The sequence below is a fragment of the Stigmatopora argus genome, chromosome 4, assembly GCF_051989625.1.
Source record: "Stigmatopora argus isolate UIUO_Sarg chromosome 4, RoL_Sarg_1.0, whole genome shotgun sequence".
NCBI lineage: Eukaryota > Metazoa > Chordata > Actinopteri > Syngnathiformes > Syngnathidae > Stigmatopora > Stigmatopora argus.
Window position 1 is genome coordinate 19,003,214 of NC_135390.1, and position 19,336 is coordinate 19,022,549.

A 19,336-nucleotide genomic window follows, 5' to 3' on the forward strand; every position below is an offset into this window, starting at 1 on the left:
AAGATAGAAATCAAGACAAACACATCGTTTAGGGGGGAAGGGGAAGGGATTTTATTTTTGTTTTGTAAATTTTGAATTTCACCAAATTATTTCCAATCTTATACAGGGCATTTTCTATTCTTCAAATATAATGACAACAGTGGGGACAGAATTTAAAGCCAATTGGTTTGTAGTTTTAATTTAGCACAATGGGACATTGCAGGACTTTGATCTGGATGAAAAATTGTTTAAAAAAAAAAAAAATTAAAAGCTGGCGGAAGAACAGCTTGGGAAATAAATGTTCATTTTCTGAATTAGCTATTCAGCTATCCCAGTTAACTATGGGCAGAGAGGCCAAAATGATCAAATAGTTTTTTTTCTACAGAGGCTTTAAATGAAAAAGTGAAATCCATCCAGATTAAAGTCTTACATGGGCAAATGTCTCCGATTTGAAATTGTAACCTTACGCTGCATCATACAAAATCATAAAAACATGTGCAAGATCTCCGAAAAGACTTCAGCGCAGGGCTCGCTCGCTCATACTGACAAATGCTCGGTTTTCTTTTTTTTTTCTTATCAAAAATATTCTTCAGCATCTTCGAAGTAGAGACGCGATGCATCTCATAACATTCAGTGTTATCGTTAGTACTAAAAAATACTTTTCGTCCGCAAGCCTCCATCGCGTTGTGGGCCTGCAAATGTACAATATGCTACAAGTACTTTATACATACCAACATTAGTATTTACACGGCTCCTGAAAAAACATGTTCAAATGAGGTTTTGTCGTCTTTAGTCTGGCTATGAAGCAGATTCAATTCCACGCAGGGGAAATGAAAAAAAAAAAAACAAGATAGTCGATGACGCGTCTGCTGATTCAACAATGTCGCGGCTTGTAATTTAACAAAACGAGAGCAGGCGAAGTGCAAAATGGGCTCAAAAAATGATAGAACGCAAACAACGCACTTGGCTTGATTTGTCACAGAAAAGGCGGCACGCTCTCGTCTTTCCGACGTCAATTTGCGGCGCGGGCAAGACCGAGCGAGTCGGTCTTCTTCCGCGTGCCAGGGCGCCGCAAATAAACGTCATTAGACGAGAACGATGAAAATGGAACGTGAGGACGAAGGGGAGAAAATGGCTTTGGTTAACGCACGGCACCACCAAAGCCCGCCAAGACCGCTAGGACACGATCTGTGTTTTTTTTTTCGCGCTAAGCGTCCGGTCTTAAATTGCACAGCGCCTCCCAAAATGGAGGACAATAACGGTTCCGGGAGGCAGCGCGAATACGATGAATAGCGACCGGGCCTTAGAGCAACTCGCCTCCTGTATAGCATCTGCGCACAGCGCAATAAAAAAAAATGATGGGTGCACAGGAGTCGAGTGCCTAAGGCCCGCCCGTGTGTCATGGCGTCAAGTTCTCGACAAACCTTATTTAAAAACAATGTACACGTGACTTCCCTGCAGAATCCAAGTTTTCAAACAACAGCATGGGGGTGTGGGGGGCTTCGCATCTTGAAATGTGCTACAAAAAAGAGGCGACCGCTCAACTGGGAGTTACAGAATATTAAAAAAAAAATAACAGCCGTGTATGTTCGTTCACAAAAGCTAAAAGTGATGGGATTAAAGTAACATATGGAGAGGGGGGGGAAGTGCACCCAATCTGCTTTGATAGCCAAAATAAAAAAGGAAAAACCGACGCAAAATACCGGGGTGTCCGTTTATGTCGTGGCCGGGAAGGCAGTTCTGTAATGTGGGATTTGGTGGTGTATTCCTAAAAACGCACTTAAAAGTATTGCAGCCATTTTTTCCATCAGGCTTGCACCTTTAAGAGGCTCTTGAGCTGGAAGCTCATCATCTCCCTGCTCTCTCCGGCGCCCATGGGAAAAGCCACCCAGTGGCTCGGCGGCTTGGGCAGCACGCTGGGCGAGGGCGGCTCGCTGAACTTGGGCCCGGCGTAGCCGGGGCTGCCCCGGGCGCTCAGCAGCGTGTTGAGGTGAGACACCGCCCCCTCCCAGTCCCGCTCGTAGGCGGCGGCCAGGCGGACGATGGAGGCGGCCGCCTCCGCTTGCCGCGTCTCCGTGGAGCATTGGTATGGCAGGGCTGCGCTCTTGTCGGCGCTCCGGCGGCGGTGATGGTGGTGGTGGGGGGCGCCGACGGCGGCCCCCGCGCCCGACGTTGACGTCGTCGTCACGTTGACGTTCTGCTCGCGGCTCCTCTGCTTGGTCCGGCCCAGATGCTGGTTCTTCTTCTTCTGGCGCTCGTTGTTGGGGCTCGGAATGTTACTGCACCGCTCTCCGCCTCCACCTCCCATGATGCTTCACTTCGAGTGTCACCTAAACGTGAAGGTACGTGCGAGGGTGAGTCATTTTCCTTTACATTTTATGTCCAAAACCTAAAAAGTAACAATGGTATGTATATGCCTTTTTAAATTGTTAAAAGATACCCTAAAACTGTGAATAATGAATTTTTGCTAGTTTTGTCATTTTGAATATTTGTCAGGAAGCCGATAGTTTGATGCCAGTCATATTTTAATATGAAAATAATTTAATGCAGATGGTTTATATATAAAAAATGCAATGAAAAATTGATCATTCTGAATTGTGAGGATGAGAATTTTAATCGCAATTGGGGAAGCATTTTAAAATAAATGTAATCAATTATTAGATAATATAAAATTAATATATCATATATAAATAATAAAATAGGTAATAAATAATTAAGTAAAATTCATTATTCGGGTACAATTTGTTGCTTTTAGTGAAGTTAATGTGTATTAATAGTTTGATGCCAGTCATATTTTTATATGAAAACAATTTAATTCCGATTTTTTTAAAAAGCAATGAAAAATTGATCATTCTGGATTGTGAGGATGAGAATTTTAATCGCAAATGGGGATGCATTTCAAATAAATGTAATCAATTATTAGATAATATAAAATAATTAATACATAAATAATAAAATAGATGAATAATTAAAATTCATTCTTCGGGTACCATTTGTTGCTTTTAGTGAACATAACGGGGTATACAAAAAAAAACTTGTAAAGCTTAGCAATGGACGAAACCGAATATCCCTCAGTCGTTATTTACACCCAAAATATCTCGTCTTGCTAAGCCTCCATCACATTAACTCCGTTAAATAAAAGTACTTGTCCATTGCATAAGATTCGTGCCCATTGAAATAGACGGCCGGAAAGGTGCAGCAGTTAAGCTAGGTGTTAACCTAACCTACGTGTTAGCACTGGCCTGGCCGCCCCTCCTCCCACCGAAACAGCGACAAAAACAAGCCCCAGGCAGGGCCCTGAACGCACCTCTTTGTTTCCACCAAGCTGTCTGGGAAGAGTTGCCTCTTCTTCGTCCTTTTCGCCTGTCGTTCCCTTACAAACGGCCTCCGTCTCCGAGAGCAGGCGACGTCGAAAATGTCGTCGTCGTCTCCGGGTCTCCTCCTGCCGGTACGGAGCGCTCTTTGTCTAGTCGAGTATGCCGGTCTGGCGGTCGTCGTGTGCCAATGGGCGTCGCTTGCTCGCGGAGCCGAGCTGAACATGAATTCACCTCGACGCACACGATACAACACGAAGCCGCAGGGCCTGATAAATCAAAACAAAAAAGAGGGGCCATTTTTTTTTTACATTCATAGCGCAGTTGTTGTTATGACGCAGTTTCATTTCGTTCGGTCCAATTGGTCATTTGGTGGGGGGTGGGGGTCGATAATATCTACGTAATTACGTGTTAATACATACAGTAAAGCCATTGAGTCGTTTAGTTTGAGAAACTTCCTTGTATAGCAATGTAGTATAGCAGAGAATCAAAACAATAGAGCCGAGGCTGCTGTAATGGCGACCAGTCCAAGAGGAAGAAAAACAAGTATCCCTTACCGACTTCTTCAGGCTTGGTCGTCGAAGCCTTTCGTCTGGGTTGTTGTTTTAGAGAAACAAATATTGCTCGGTAGTATGTTCCGCAATCAAGAATAGTGTTAACCCTTAAAATGGGAAAACAGAACTTGAAAAAGCAATCGTCTCCGTTCGCTCTCTCTCGCCTTCTTTTCCGACTGCGTCCGAATTGCCACAAAATGTCTCCCTCGGCTTCGCTAAGTATGCGTTCGCGGCCCGCCTCTGGCCAATCACGTTTAGAGTTAGAAGGGTCGCAGCCAATCAGCGGCGAGCGAGCCGCTCGCATTCACGACTGTTGCCAGACGAGTGATGTCAGTTGCCGAGTCGTCTTCGCCATTGTGCTTTTCCGCAGTTTCCTCATAGAGAAGTGAAAACAAAATATCAAAAATTACGACAAACGCCTACTTAGAAAAAGCCCATTCACTTCCAGAGAAGTTTTTTAGCTACCTAAAAGTGAATATACACGCGACACGACAAGCAAGGGATTACACATTATGTAAAGGCGATTCTCTGTGTAAATCCAAGAAGACACTTTGTTTACCTTCCCCCACTCAAACGACGAAAACATTGACTTTACAGCCCAAGTAAGGCGACCGCGTTTTAGTTAGTAAAATATTACACAATTAAGTCTCGTTTGGTCTTTAGGAAAATGAGTTATAAATGAAATTTGGGGCTAAAGTGGTTATCAAAACCATTGGAAACTAAAGATAACATTCCCCACCATTTAGTTTTGCGTCACTCAAGCCTGAAAGTACAAAAGTACTGATAGTAAAAAAAAAGTAGATATGTCAACATTTTGTTTACATGTTATTTTTGAAACAGGAAGCACGTTTAATGAGGAGAGTCGGTAAAAAGTACTTATAATGGATGAACGATACATGTACTTAGCCAACATATAAGTAAGACCTAAATCTCTATGAGCAGACGTCTGCCTAAGCAGCCAAATTCAAAGTCACCTTTCCTGTCCCCTGTAACCCCAAATTTAATCAATTTCATCAATAATAATGACATTAATCACTTGTGTGTTATCTTTCAACCAACCATACAGAACGGAATACATAGCCCATAGGAAAAAACACTCCAAACTATAGCACACAAAGAACGTTTGATTTGTTTAAAGCCACAAAGGAGCACGGAGAACGTGTCTGCTAACTACTTGTAACAAAGCCACCAAACAACTTGTCTCCTCAGTCAGGGTCCCCGTGTTTTTTACCCATTATGCCATTACGTGCGTCACAAACAGGTCGACCTTGGATTTTGAAGTAAACAACAACACTCGAATCGACCTCGTGACCCAGAGCAAGATCGTCCGTCGAGAATCGCTTTCCTTCGCTCAAGCGTGTGTGCGCACTTAAAAAGTTGCACAACACTCGAGTGAGTTTGCTCACAGGTTGGGGGGAGGGGCCAAGTCTAAAATCGCAAGTCTCTAACAAAAGGGTGTTCCAAATAGTTTGACCCCATTTCGTAGGCTAATCATTTTGAGAATTTTCGTTGGGATGAATCTTAAATTTTCACAGCTCTTGTAGAAACGTTTAAAGGTTTTTGTGTGTAACGTATGGTCTTTACAGTAATCCCTCCATTATCGCAGTTAATGTGGTACACGGTCGATTGGTCGCCGGTCTTTTGGTCGCCCGGAAGGTTATTGATAATTACCATTTAAATTGTTGCTCAAATTCCCTAAATACAAACTGTGAATTACTATTCAGTCATAATTAATGCCCTATTAATTATTAGGCTAAAGAAAAGCTCAAAATTTCCCTGACTTTTATTGTTTTTTGTTGGAGAACTTGCTAAGACCCTGACTGACGTTGCTTCTTAAAGGGACAACGCATGTACATACAAACTCTTCTACACTCACACGTCCGCTCAGTGAAACTGCTCAGGGCCATTGTTGGCTTTGATTGATGCGTAGACTGTGTTGTTTTACCTTGTTTTGTCATTCCTATTTAAAAAAAAAATGATGTTTTTTTTACTTCATTCCTGAGGGGGGAGTGGCTTGCGCTTGCGAGTTTCAGCGTGGAATTTCAAATTTTTATGAACTTAAAAACAACAACAAAAACTGCGATGTCGTGAAAGTTTGAAGCCGCGATATTTGAGGGATTACTGTACTATCTTTTCAGGTTAAGAAATGTCATTTTGCATGTTACAGTATATTTGGACTCAGTCACAAAACTACAAAACATTTTGGAACTCCCTTATGTAAGGAAAGTAGGTCAGCGTCGTGGCCTCCCGCAGGTCGCGCAGACCCGACAAAAGGCCACGTCAGCAAATTTGTCGACGTGAACACGACACCGTAGAAGAAAAAAAAATGCATCCTTGACATTTGTGTCTCAGAACATGCCTATCTTAACTCTTATGTGGGGGAGATACTGTTGTTGACTATGAGTGCCAAGAACTTAGTGTGTGTTCCAATGCTACACAATGGGTGCATATACACACCCATGGTGTGTGTGAGGGGCCATTAGTGCTCAAAGAAACCATACAATCGCAAAAATGACTAATAGCTGATTAACCATTTTTAATCGTATAATTAGAACGCTGAGCATAATTGCTATGTCTTTTATTGCTTCGAATTAGATGGGAGAGGCCATTTAAATGCGAGAAAAACACGTCATAACTAGCACTGGTTTCGTTGAAGTAACCGCGTTTCACAATGCCCGAAGCCTATTGCAAAAATGATGACGTCAGCGTGCTAGAAGCGGAAATACACACGATTTACAGGGCATATTTCATACTTTTAATGGGTGTGGGAATCTGTCATACATTGCCAAATGTTTCCCATAACTCCAAATGTAGTGAATGTGACAATAGATTTTAAACAGGAGTTTTTTTGACAGCAAATGATAACATTGTCTTTTTCAAACATTTGTTTTTTAAAGCCTTAACATGAAAGTATAATTCACAGTCCATCAGTTAGTTATATATCAATTAGCTCATTTTTTTCGCTCGGATAAAAAATATTTTTTTTATTCCAAAGAATTGCTACATAAAAGAATGTTTTTTTTTTTCTTCCACAAAGCGTAACACTGTACAAAACCTGACAATATTTGCGCACCTGAAGGCACAAACGTGGATGTTCGGTCATAAATAGCGCTCAAAATTTCATATTTCATGACAATAAATACGAGCAGGCGACGGCTCTGATCAAGTTTCCAGGAAAGAAAGACTCCGGGGGGGAAAAAAAAATGAAAGGAGCGGTCGCAAGAATGACCGCAGCTGCATGTTCCCATGTTGACCACGGGATGGAATTGTAGTGAAGGAGCACCAAAAAAAGTCTTTCACAAAAATCTCATTTTGTCACTCGAAATAAATTTCTTTTCTTTTTTCTCCTCAGTGATTGGCCGTTTTTTCAGCGCTACTGGGCGGAGTCAAGACAGTCGATACGGGGACCACGGGCGACAGTGGGCAGTCGGCGGCGTCCGGAGTTTGGCGCTCTTGTGCTTTTCGCTGCAAGGCAAGTATTTGAAAATAACATTACAGTCGTACGTCGTCATACAACATGCTCGTGTTACGATGGAAATTTCGATCGTATAATTCGCCCCGAGATATGATCAAAATTTCGTAATGCGACCAAGCCGGGTGGCCATGGCACTGTCTTTTTTGCATCTCTTTCATGTATAACAATACATCTACGAGCACTGGGCGGACTTTGCATTTATTTCCATACCCGTTTCCCCCCCCACTTTGGTCTACATTTACATACCAGGTAAACAATAATGGATCGGCAGAGTTTTGCAAAGAAAAGATCTGGAATATACACCCGGTAATCAGACACGGGGAAGCGGCAACTTCCAAACAACTCTTGATGCGTTCGTTTTGAAGACTGCGGCGGAACATCCGGGTGGGGTCAACCCGTTACAAAGGTAAAAAAAGATTAAAACTAAATTAGAATTCAGTTTTGTGTGAAGTTACATTATATGTTGAGTGTCTGTATATATTAATCCAAGTTAATTTAAATTTGTTCGTTTACGAGTGCATTATTGCCGTGGATAAAGTCCCCCCGCTTCCGTGTGTATGTCGCTGTCAATTTCCCAGGCGAAATGTGTCTAATTTTACTTCTATTAAACACATTTTATTACTATTAACCACTCGTTATTTATTACTTTGTCAATATATGGCGAATTAGAAGAAATTAACCATGTTTTACACGATTGCGTCGCTGCCGTGGATAAAGTCCCCCCCAAAACCTCCGTGTGTCGTTGTCGCTCCCCTCCGCGAAATGCGTCTAATTTTACTTCTATTAAACACATTTATTACTATTAAACCACTCGTTATTTGTTACTTTGTCAATAGATGGCAAATTAGAAGAAATCATTTTTTTCCAATCCAATATCCCGTTTTTGGTGTTTTTTCAGAGGATTGGAACAAATTAATTTGTTTTCAATTCATTTCAATAGGAAACGTCCGCTCGAGTTACGAAAAGCTCGTCATACGATATGAGTCGAGGTACCACTGTATATTTAACATATTTATTGTAAAATAAGGAGAAAAATAATTCCAAAGAAATGAAAGTCTCACCAGTAAATCCAAATAGACAATGTGCGTCTGGATGTTGTGTCTGTCGTCCGCTTTGACGTTCTCAAAAGTCTTTAACTCCGCTTTGGTTTCGCAGCGGAGCGTGTCCGCGAAGGCGCCCATCCACCGCGCGCACGCCGACACGCTCTCCCACGTCAGACCTGACCGAGACGCGCCGGGCGTTAGTTAGCCAGCCAGCCGGCGCATCCTCGGCTAACTTCCCTTTCGACGTCGACGGAACCTACCGGACACTTTGTTGACCACGTCGAAATTGGAAAAGTGGCAGAAGGCGGCGGCGGCGAGGACGCTGTAGCTGAAGTCCAGTGAGTGAATGTCCATCATGCACAAATCCAACAGCTGAGAGGAGATAAGGAAAAAGGTCAGAGAGTCCCAGGTTCACGATCACCGCCACCAATATTTGTCAATGTATGGCTTTTTTCCCCTAAAAAAACGACATAGTATAGCGTGGCTTTTTTTCTTGAAAAACGACATAGTAGAGGAAGGCTTTTCCCCCTAAAAAACGACATAGTATAGTATGGCTTTTTTCCTTTAAAAAAACGACATAGTATAGTATGGCTTTTTTTCTTAAAAAACGACATAGTATAGTAAGGCTTTTTTTCTTAAAAAATGACATAGTATAGTATGGCTTTTCCCCCCTAAAAAACAACATAGTATAGCATGGCTTTTTTTCTTGAAAAACGACATAGTAGAGGAAGGCTTTTTCCCTAAAAAACGACATAGTATAGTATGGCTTTCCCCCCTAAAAAACGACATAGTATAGTATGGCTTTTTGCCTTTAAAAAACGACATAGTATAGTAAGGCTTTTTTTCCTAAAAAACGACATAGTATAGCATGGCTTTTTTTCTTGAAAAACGACATAGTATAGTAAGGCTTTTTTTCTTTAAAAAACAACATAGTATAGTAAGGCTTTTTTTCTTTAAAAAACGACATAGTATAGTAAGGCTTATTTCTTTAAAAAAACGACATAGTATAGTAAGGCTTTTTTTCATAAAAAATGACATAGTATAGTAAGGCTTTTTTCGTTAAAAAATGACATAGTATAGTAAGGCTTCTTTTCTTAAAAAACGACATAGTATAGTAAGGCTTTTTTTCTTTAAAAAATGACATAGCAAGTAAGGCTAAGAGAGTCGGAGAATAAATCTGACTTCTGATTCTTCACCTTCTAGTTGTTGCTGTGGTCCACTGGCAAAATCATTGGGTCAGAACATGAGGCGGGAATCAGGAGTGAGTTCAATTCCACTCGTTGCAAATCTCAAATTGTTTATTGAGGTAATGAAAAGGATAAATACAACTTCCAACTTTACTGTGGTGCAGTGGCAAAGACAATGGGTAAGAATTTCAAGTGGACTCAAGTTCAAATCAGAAGTGAGTTTGATTCCACTCTTTGCAATTCTCAAATTGTTTATTGAGGTAATGAAAAGGATAAATATAACTTCCAATCACATCATTTCAGAAGACACTGTGGTCCAGTGGCAAGAACAATGGGTTGAAATTGAAGTTGGACACAAGTTCAAATCTGGAGTGAGTTCAAGTCCACTCTTTGCAAATCTCAAATTGTTTATTGAGGTGATGAAAATGATAAATATAACTTCCAATCATCTCATTTCAGAAGTCACTGTGGTCCAGTGGCAAAGACAATGGGTCAGACAGACCTCAAGTTAGTGGATTTGACTGCCATTTGGGAGATGGGGTTCGAATCCCGCTCTCGTTTGACTAATCACTACACTAGTAGTTCAGTAAATGGGTAATCCTTTTTTCATTTAAATAAAGACTTAGTCATTTTTTTCAGCAAAACAATATTTCCGGTCAGCCTTCGGCTGACCGGAAGACAGTTGGGAGGGGGGGGTTCCTGGTGGTGTTCGACAGTCGGCCTTCGGCCGACTGCCGACACCATACAGTCGTTGACTGGCGACACCGGGACGTGAACCCTCGACACCCACGTCGAAGGCAGGTGACTTACCCACTACACCACGAGGCGGCCCGCCTATATATGATTGGAAGTTATATTTATCCTTTTCATTACCCAAATAAACAATTTGAGAATTGCAAAGAGTGGAATTGAACTCATTCCTGATTTGAACTTGAGTCCACCTGAAGTTCTGACCCATTGTCTTTGCCACTGGACCACAGTGACTTCTGAAATGATGTGATTGGAAGTTATATTTATCCTTTTCATTACCCAAATAAACAATTTGAGAATTGCAAAGAGTGGAATTGAACTCACTCCTGATTTGAACTTGAGTCCACCAGAAGTTCTGACCGTTTGTCTTTGCCACTGGACCACAGTGACTTCTGAAATGATGTGATTGGAAGTTATATTTATCCTTTTCATTACCTCAATAAACAATTTGTGAATTGCAAAGAGTGGAATTGATCTCACTCCTGATTCCCACCCAAAGTTCTGAACCAATATTTTTGCCACTGGACCACAGCAATAACTAGGAGAAGAATCAGAAGTCAGGTTTATTCTCCGACTTTCTTAGCCTTACTATACTATGTCGATTTTTAAAAGAAAAAAGCCTTACTATATACAGACGCTCCCCTACTTACGAACATTCAACTTACGAACAACAATCGCTCGGAACCAATTGCGTTCGTAAGTAGAGGAGCGTCTGTATTGACATTTACTGGGACGGAGAAAATCTGCACTTAAGTTTTAACAAAGTTCTATTATTTCAGTGACATTGAACATGTATTGTGAAAATATTTTCTATTTGTATGATTTAAAAGTTCAATGATGTTGCTGCATTATTCTTTTTTTTTTTTTACACTCGTACTGCAACTATGACTAATATCGGTCTCGTTTCTTTCAGAGAAGCTCCGTACGGAAAGTCGTAGCGTCGTCCGACGGCGAGTTCTCACCTGCGTGATCTGGACGTACGTTTCCTGCGAGAACTGCGGTACCAGGAAGTTCTCGCCGTCTTTCTGAGCTTCCACTTGAGCGTAAAGTTTCAACCACGAGATGGGAGTCTCGGGACACAAGTTCCAGTCTAGCGCCTACGAAGGAAAAGAAGCTTTTCTGTCAGTCCGTTGCTTAGAAAAGCTCCGCTTAGTGCTAGGTGAGAGAGAAGGCGCCACCTTGAGGACGTGAAGCTCGGTGCGCCGGATGTCCCACGTGTCGCACGCGCCGTCCGTCACGTAGGCAAACTCGTTGATTTTTGGGGGGTAGATTTCCTACGGGGAAAATTCACGGCAAACGCTCAATATCGCAATGAATAAAGGAATTGAAGTCATTTTCTTATTGTTGCCGTAATGCATTTTTGTTCTTGGTTTCTAATCAAATTAAAAATTGCATTCCCAAAATGTGACATATAACAGCCTCTGTGTATTCTATAGCTGCTTTCACTTACAGTAACCACTGTTTTAAAGGCTGATATATATGTTTAAATCCTGACCTCAATCTTGGAGGCGATGAAGAGCGCGGTGATCCCGATGAGTTGCAGGTAGTCCTTGTTGACGTCCTCCTGCGTTAGCATGAAGCGGTCGAAGAAGTCCTGCGCCAAGTAAGCCGTCTGCCGGTGGAGGCAGTATACCTCACTCACCTGCGGGTGCATCAAAACTTATTGTGAAAGAGGGAAGGCGGAAAGGAAGGAAGGCACTGGCGGGCATTTTTGTCTCCTGACCTCCAGCAGCCAGTCGAGGAGGATGGCCCTCATGCCGGGTTGCAGTTTGCCGTGCCTCTCCATGTAACCGCGGTCGTGGACGTACTTGAGTTCCTTGTTGAGCATTTTGATCCACACGTCATCCGAGCCGGCCCAACTGCAACGATGCCCGCGGGTTAAACCGAGCCTCCCATCCGCGTCTACTCGGCGTCCGAGAGTATACCTGAGTCGGGGCAGTGGCGAGGCCTTGACGAAGAGATTCTTGAAGCGGTAGCGCTTGAAGCCGGACGGGTCGGCTGGTCCCAGTTCTTTGTGCGGCGTCTCGATGAGGACGCACGGGCTCGCTCCATCTTCTGACCAGCACTTCTGCAAGAGAAAACTATTGATTATACATGGTCTTTTTTTAAAAGAAATAAGCCTTTCCATACATGGTCTTTTTTTGTAAGAAAAAAAGTCTTACTATAGATGGTCTTTTTTTGTAAGAAAAAAAGCCTTACTATACTATGTCGTTTTTTAAAGAAAATAAGCCTTACTATACTATGTCGTTTTTTAAAGAAAAAAAGCCTTACTATACTATGTTGTTTTTTAAAGAAAAAAAGCCTTACTATACTATGTTGTTTTTTTAGAAAAAAAGCCTTACTATACTATGTTGTTTTTTTAGAAAAAAAGCCTTACTATACTATGTCGTTTTTTAAAGAAAAAAAGCCTTACTATACTATGTCGTTTTTTTTAAAAGAAAAAAAAGCCTTACTATACTATGTCGTTTTTAAGAAAAAAAGCCTTACTATACTATGTCGTTTTTTAAGGAAAAAAAGCCTTTTTATACTATGTCATTTTTTAGGAAAAAAGCCTTACTATACTATGTCATTTTTAAGAGAGAAAAAAAAAGCCTTTATACTATGTCGTTTTTTTTAAAGAAAAAAAAGCCTTACTATATTATGTCGGTTTTAAAAAAAAAGCCTTACTATACTATGTCGTTTTTTAAGAAAAACTGCCTTTTTATACTATGTCGTTTTTTTTAAGAAAAAAAGCCTTACTATACTATGTCTTTTTTTTAAAGCCATACTATGCTATGTCGTTTTCTAAGAAAAAAAGCCTTACTATACTGTCGTTTAAGAAAAAAAGCCTTACTATACTATATCGTTGTTTAAAAAAAAAAGCCTTACTATACTATGTCGTTGTTTAAGAAAAAAAGCCTTACTATACTATATCGTTTTTAAAGAAAAAAAGCCTTACTATACATGGTCGTTTTTTTAAGAAAAAAGCCTTACTATACTATGTCGTTTTTAAAGAAAAAAAGCCTTACTATACATGGTCGTTTTTTAAAGAAAAAAAGCCTATGTCGCTTTTTAAAGAAAAAAAGCCTGACTATACTATGTCGTTTTTAAGAAAAAAAGCCTTACTATACTATGTCGTTTTTTAAAGGAAAAAAAGCCTTTTTATACTATGTTATTTTTTAAGAAAAAAGCCTTACTATACTATGTCATTTTTAAGAAAAAAAGCCTTTATACTATGTCGTTTTTTTAAGAAAAAAAAGCCTTACTATATTATGTCGTTTAAAAAAAAGCCTTACTATACTATGTCGATTTTTTAAGAAAAACTGCCTTTTTATACTATGTCGTTTTTTTAAGAAAAAAAGCCTTACTATACTATGTCTTTTTTTTAAAAAGCCATACTATACTATGTCGTTTAAGATAAAAAGCCTTACAATACTGTCGTTTCAGAAAAAAAGCCTTACAATACTGTCGTTTAAGAAAAAAAGCCTTACTATACTATGTCGTTTTTAAGAAAAAAAAAGCCTTACTAGACTATGTCGTTTTTAAAGAAAAAAAAGCCTCACTAAACTATGTCGTTTTTTAAAGAAAAAAAGCCTTACTATACTATATCGTTGTTTAAGAAAAAAAGCCTTACTATACTATGTCGTTTTTTAAGGAAAAAAAGCCTTACTATACTATGTCGTTTAAGAAAAAAACGTTATATATCGTATATCGTTTTTAAAGAAAAGAAAGCCTTACTATACATGGTCGTTTTTTAAAGAAAAAAAAGCCTATGTCGTTTTTAAAGAAAAAAAGCCTTACTATACTATGTCGTTTTTTAAAGAAAAAAAAAAGCCTCACTATCCTATGTCGTTTAAAAAAAAAAAAAAGCCTTACTATACATGGTCGTTTTTTAAAGAAAAAAAGCCTATGTCGTTTTTTAAGGAAAAAAAGCCTTACTATACTATGTCGTTTTTTAAAGAAAAAAAGCCTATGTCGTTTTTAAAGAAAAAAAAGCCTTACTATACTATGTCGTTTTTTTTTAGAAAAAAAAGCCTTACTATACTATGTCGTTTTTAAAGAAAAAAAAGCCTTACTATACATGGTCGTTTTTTAAAGAAAAAAAGCCTATGTCGTTTTTAAAGAAAAAAAGCCTTACTATACTATGTCGTTTTTTTAAGAAAAAAAAGCCTTACTATACTATGTCGTTTTTTAAGGAAAAAAAGCCTTACTATACTATGTCGTTTTTTAAGGAAAAAAAGCCTTACTATACATGGTCGTTTTTTTTAAAGAAAAAAGCCTTACTATACTATGTCGTTTTTAAAGAAAAAAAAAAAGCCTCACTAAACTACGTCGTTTTTTAAAGAAAAAAAGCCTTACTATACTATATCGTTGTTTAAGAAAAAAAGCCTTACTATACTATGTCGTTTTTTTTTTTTTAAAAAAGCCTTACTATACTATGTCGTTTTTAAGGGAAAAAAGCCTTACTATACTATGTCGTTTTTTGAGGAAAAAAAAGCCTTACTATACATGGTCGTTTTTTTAAGAAAAAAAGCCTATGTAGTTTAAGGGGAAAAAAGCCTTACTATACTATGTTGTTTTTTAAAGAAAAAAAAGCCTCACTATACTATGTCGTTTTTAAAGAAAAAAAGCCTTACTATACATGGTCGTTTTTTTAAGAAAAAAGCCTTACTATACTATGTCGTTTTTTTAAGGGGAAAAAGCCTTACTATACATGGTCGTTTTTTTAAGAATAAAAGCCTTACTATACATCGTCGTTTTTTAAGAAAAAAAAAGCCTTACTATACTATGTCGTTTTTTAAGGAAAAAAAGCCTTTTTATACTATGTCATTTTTTAAGAAAAAAAAAGCCTTACTATACTATGTCGTTGTTTAAGAAAAAAAGCCTTACTATACTATATCGTTTTTAAAGAAAAAAAAAGCCTTACTATACATGGTCGTTTTTTAAAGAAAAAAAGCCTATGTCGTTTTTAAAGAAAAAAGCCTTACTATACTATGTCGTTTTTTAAAGAATGAAAGCCTCACTAAACTATGTCGTTTTTTAAAGAAAAAAAGCCTTACTATACTATGTCGTTTTTTAAGGGAAAAAAAGCCTTTTTATACTATGTCATTTTTTAAGAAAAAAGCCTTACTATACTATGTCGTTTTTAAAGGGGAAAAAGCCTTACTATACATTGTCGTTTTTTTTAAGAATAAAAGCCTTACTATACATCGTCGTTTAAGAAAAAAAAGCCTTACTATACACTGTCGTTCTTTAAGAAAAAAGCCTTACTATACTATGTCGTTTTTTAAGGGGAAAAAGCCTTACTATACATGGTCGTTTTTTTAAAGAATAAAAGCCTTGCTATACATGGTCGTTTTTTTAAAGAAAAAAAGCCTTACTATACATGGTCGTTTTTTTAAAGAAAAAAAGCCTTACTCTACATGGTCTTTTTTTAAAGAAAAAAAGCTTTACAATACATGGTCTTTAAAAAAAAAAGATTACAAAAAGCCTACTTTTATGCCCATTTTGATTAGTTTTTAGTGTCCTGCCAGATGCTCAAGGTGCCAACAGATAGGACAAGTATCACCCTCAATGAGTTCACTTAAAGAGTAAAAGATAACAAGCGAGAACAAACCTGAATTTCATAGCAGCTTTGTTTCTTAGGAGCGGGTTGACTCTTCTTGCAGGGCTGCCAGATGGAAAAACACCAGCGCGGTCATGCAAAAGCACACAAAACCAACCAATATGTTAACTAACCTCACACTTTCTTTTCCTCGGAGGTGATCGGACGGCAATTTCGGGGGTGTTGGAGTCTCTGGCTTGAAGAGTGATGCGCCCGCTAAGGGAGGCACAATGTATTAGAAAAATCAATATTTAAAAGTGATAAAACAAAACAAGAATATGTACAGTTGTCTAATTGGTTTTCATCTAAAATATCTTCTTTTAATATGGAAGAATATAAACATTCTCCCCCTTTAAATGAAGAATTTCTAGTTTCACCCTTTTTGTTTTTAATACATCCAACAATTCTTAGCATGATCCCCTCATGAAGCCCTCAAGACGCTCATTCATCAAACAAATAATCTAATAAACACAAAATGTTACAATGTCAAAAGATAACGAGCTCATGATTCCTGGTGATTGGGTGATCGTCAAAATAGATTAATTCGATCATGGATGAATCGATGGTGGCGACCCCCCTTTTCCTTTTGGGAGCCTTACTTCGAATAATCTGATAATAGTTTTAGGCCCACCCAGCCCAACCTAATCCCTCCACGCCGAAGACCCCCATCGTCCCACAGTAGTAGCCGGGGCTCACCTGCGTCTGGACATGGTTGCGGTGGCTTGAATTCTGGCGCTACTGCAAAAAAAAGACATAGAAAAACATGAGCGACATCATCAAGATGGAGGGAACATTCTTCAGCCCCTTGCGGCTGATTCTCACAGAAGTGCTAATGATCCACGACGTGGCCTCTCAAGTCAACAAAAGCCTCAAGCACTCATCCCAAAAGCTCATTAACCCATTGACGGCACTAGATGTCCAACCTAATGACGCGGAGGGCCGGCGGGAGACGAACAACTTTCATTCGTCGCCGCCCGGCCATTTCAGATGGATCAACGGGCGGTAATTAGTTTTAAAATTTGACGGCGATAGACGTCCAATCCGTTTAAATTGGGAGGTTCGGCAGCGAGCCGACCAGCATTCTCCAGTTCAAATGGATTGGACATATAAGGGCGATAAACTCATTTTAAATGAGTGATTTATTTCATTTTACATGTGGAAGCAAGCTTAATAAACCATGTGACTCACACTGACAAAATCTTATTAAATGTGTTCCACATTTATTATGCAAAACTCAGGGTTATAGTAGATTAAAATAACAAGAAAAGCCTTGAATTTGTTTTTGTTTTTTTAAGAAATACACAAATTTGAGGGTAAAGAAAATGGTGGCATGTTTATAAACATGAGTCAAACAGCTAATCAATTCATTATTATTTGGCATCAATAGTTTAAATATTCACTAGTCTTCATTGCAGTTTGTTATCTAACAAGTTATTTGGCTCATATATTGATTATTTAACACACAAAAATTAAAATCCAGTCAAACTTAACTCAAATGTCAGTGACAACCTAATAACACTAACACAAAATCTTATAGCACATTACTACGATATCAAAAGTTCTTATAAAATATTCATGAAATAAAGTTAACCCAAACCATTAAACTTACGCACTCGGTATACACTAAACAAAATGGTGGATTTAATATTACAAAAAATGAATATAACAGACAACTGGACTGACTGGAAAGACGAGGGGGGGTTGTTGTTCTTTCGTTTCCAAACAAAAAAAACTCTCAAAATACTTTTTCTTAAGACACAATTATTACCTTCAGCACTAGAATAAACGCTTCCGAAGCTTTTCGACGTACTTTGAGCGACGGGAAATGCCCGAAAATGAAACTTTATGCGAGAATACAAAGCCAAAGTCGCGCCAATTTAGGCAGCGTTAAGCGGGAGGATTGGGGGAGCCACCTCAAAAGCTCGACAAAGTAGCCCCAAAATCCCTCTAAATACACATTTATTAACATTTCATTCCCCGTGACGGCTAAATGAAAGCCCCAAGCCCCGAAATAACCACACTTATCACTGTTAAAAAGCGTTAAACGTGTTGAAAAACGAGTTCGAATTTGGGAGGGAAGTTACTATAGCTGTAGTTAGCAAAGCTGCTAACTGGGTTAACATTGTTCACGACACTTTTAATCACAAAAATAACAAAAAAGAACTTATTCCTTCTAGCTAAAAGAGCAACAATGAAAAGGGAGTCGAAAATGAATTTAAACCCGAGCAAAAAATGACTTTTAAACGACTTTTTGTGAGCGAGACTACGTTCCTTCAAGTAAACGAGCTAAAATTCCAAAATTACACCAAGCTGTTCGCTATGATATATTAACCCCATGTTAAATTAGCTTCGCTGATATTGCTATGTTTATGCTTTGTCGTTAATTCGAAAAATGTCCGGAGATACGGGAGGTTTTTTGTGCTAAGGCGCGTTTAGGTGGCCACAAACAGCACAAAGAAGACTTAAAGGAACGCCTTCGCCTCGGCGAATAAGACTAAAAACTAAAAAAACGCTTTTCAGTGTGAGTAAAATATTTAAAAATGTTTAAATTTCGATAGAAGAGGTCCTCAAACTTACCTCCGAGGGGGAAATGAATGAGTGGATCAGCTGTGGCGCCGGCGCCAATCCTTATATCCGCCTGTCCTGCCGCGCGGCCATTGCGCATGCGTACTCCCGGACCCCATACATACGCGCTCAAATGTTTGAAAACGAGCGGAAATATTCGCCATTCGACCCGTCCAGGTCAAACCCGAACCACAAACATCGTCCGCCGCGACTGTGATGCCTTTTCACCCCCTATCCCGTTGTTTTGTCAAAGTTTTCCTCAATACCGTTGTCAGACTCTATTCATTTCAATGGGCGATGTTGCTTCGCGGTGTTTTTTCACGGAAATATGACTTTCCGTATGTTCCGGTTGGATTTAAATGACGCGGTACTTCCGTCGAAGTCTTCCGGGACGTAAAAAACGTGAAACAGCGGTCAAAAAGTGGCGCTTTCGGACACTTTTTAACAAGTAGTCCTGGAAACTTCCGGGTTTGGGGGAGGAGTCGGCTTGACACCTAGCCAATGAGAGAGTTAGCTGCTTTGGACATGTGACTACTCAGACAGAATGTAAACATTGAGCACGTGGAACAGCTGTCAAAGATGTCAAGAGGGTGGAAATGTGGCGTTTGGAAGCACAATGTCGTGCAAAATATATTTATGACTTAATTTTAGTATTTTTGCAACAATGTCAATAGTTTTAAATCAAGTTGTGTTGACGAAAGATTGGTGAAAATTGCAGTATTTACAGTAATAAACAATAGTCATTTCTTTTCTTGCAAATTACTAGTTCATATTTTCACACAATTTTCTTAATTTAAAGAGACCAAATCTCAATTATAATGCAAAATGAGAAAAAAATGCAGTATAAAATTATTGCCATTTTTGCAACATTGCTCTTTTATTTAT

General features: G+C 39.1%; 2 protein-coding genes across 2 annotated transcripts; both read right to left on the reverse strand.

The window, feature by feature from the left end:
• Nucleotides 1–27: 27 nt before the first annotated feature.
• Nucleotides 28–4,057, reverse strand: pnrc2 (proline-rich nuclear receptor coactivator 2). The gene is made up of 3 exons (XM_077598014.1): nt 3,851–4,057; nt 3,287–3,562; nt 28–2,309 (listed from the first exon to the last, which is right to left on the reverse strand). Exon 3 carries the CDS (start codon nt 2,285–2,287, stop codon nt 1,787–1,789), a length of 501 nt encoding a protein of 166 aa, XP_077454140.1. The 5' UTR covers nt 2,288–2,309; nt 3,287–3,562; nt 3,851–4,057; the 3' UTR covers nt 28–1,786.
• Nucleotides 4,058–6,570: 2,513 nt separating this feature from the next.
• ccne2 (cyclin E2) lies at nt 6,571–18,819 on the reverse strand. The gene is made up of 12 exons (XM_077598011.1): nt 18,464–18,819; nt 16,583–16,624; nt 16,021–16,102; nt 15,899–15,952; nt 12,228–12,370; nt 12,026–12,161; nt 11,798–11,944; nt 11,481–11,576; nt 11,265–11,399; nt 8,626–8,737; nt 8,384–8,541; nt 6,571–7,312 (listed from the first exon to the last, which is right to left on the reverse strand). Exons 2-12 carry the CDS (start codon nt 16,594–16,596, stop codon nt 7,196–7,198), a joined length of 1,194 nt encoding a protein of 397 aa, XP_077454137.1. The 5' UTR covers nt 16,597–16,624; nt 18,464–18,819; the 3' UTR covers nt 6,571–7,195.
• Nucleotides 18,820–19,336: the final 517 nt, after the last annotated feature.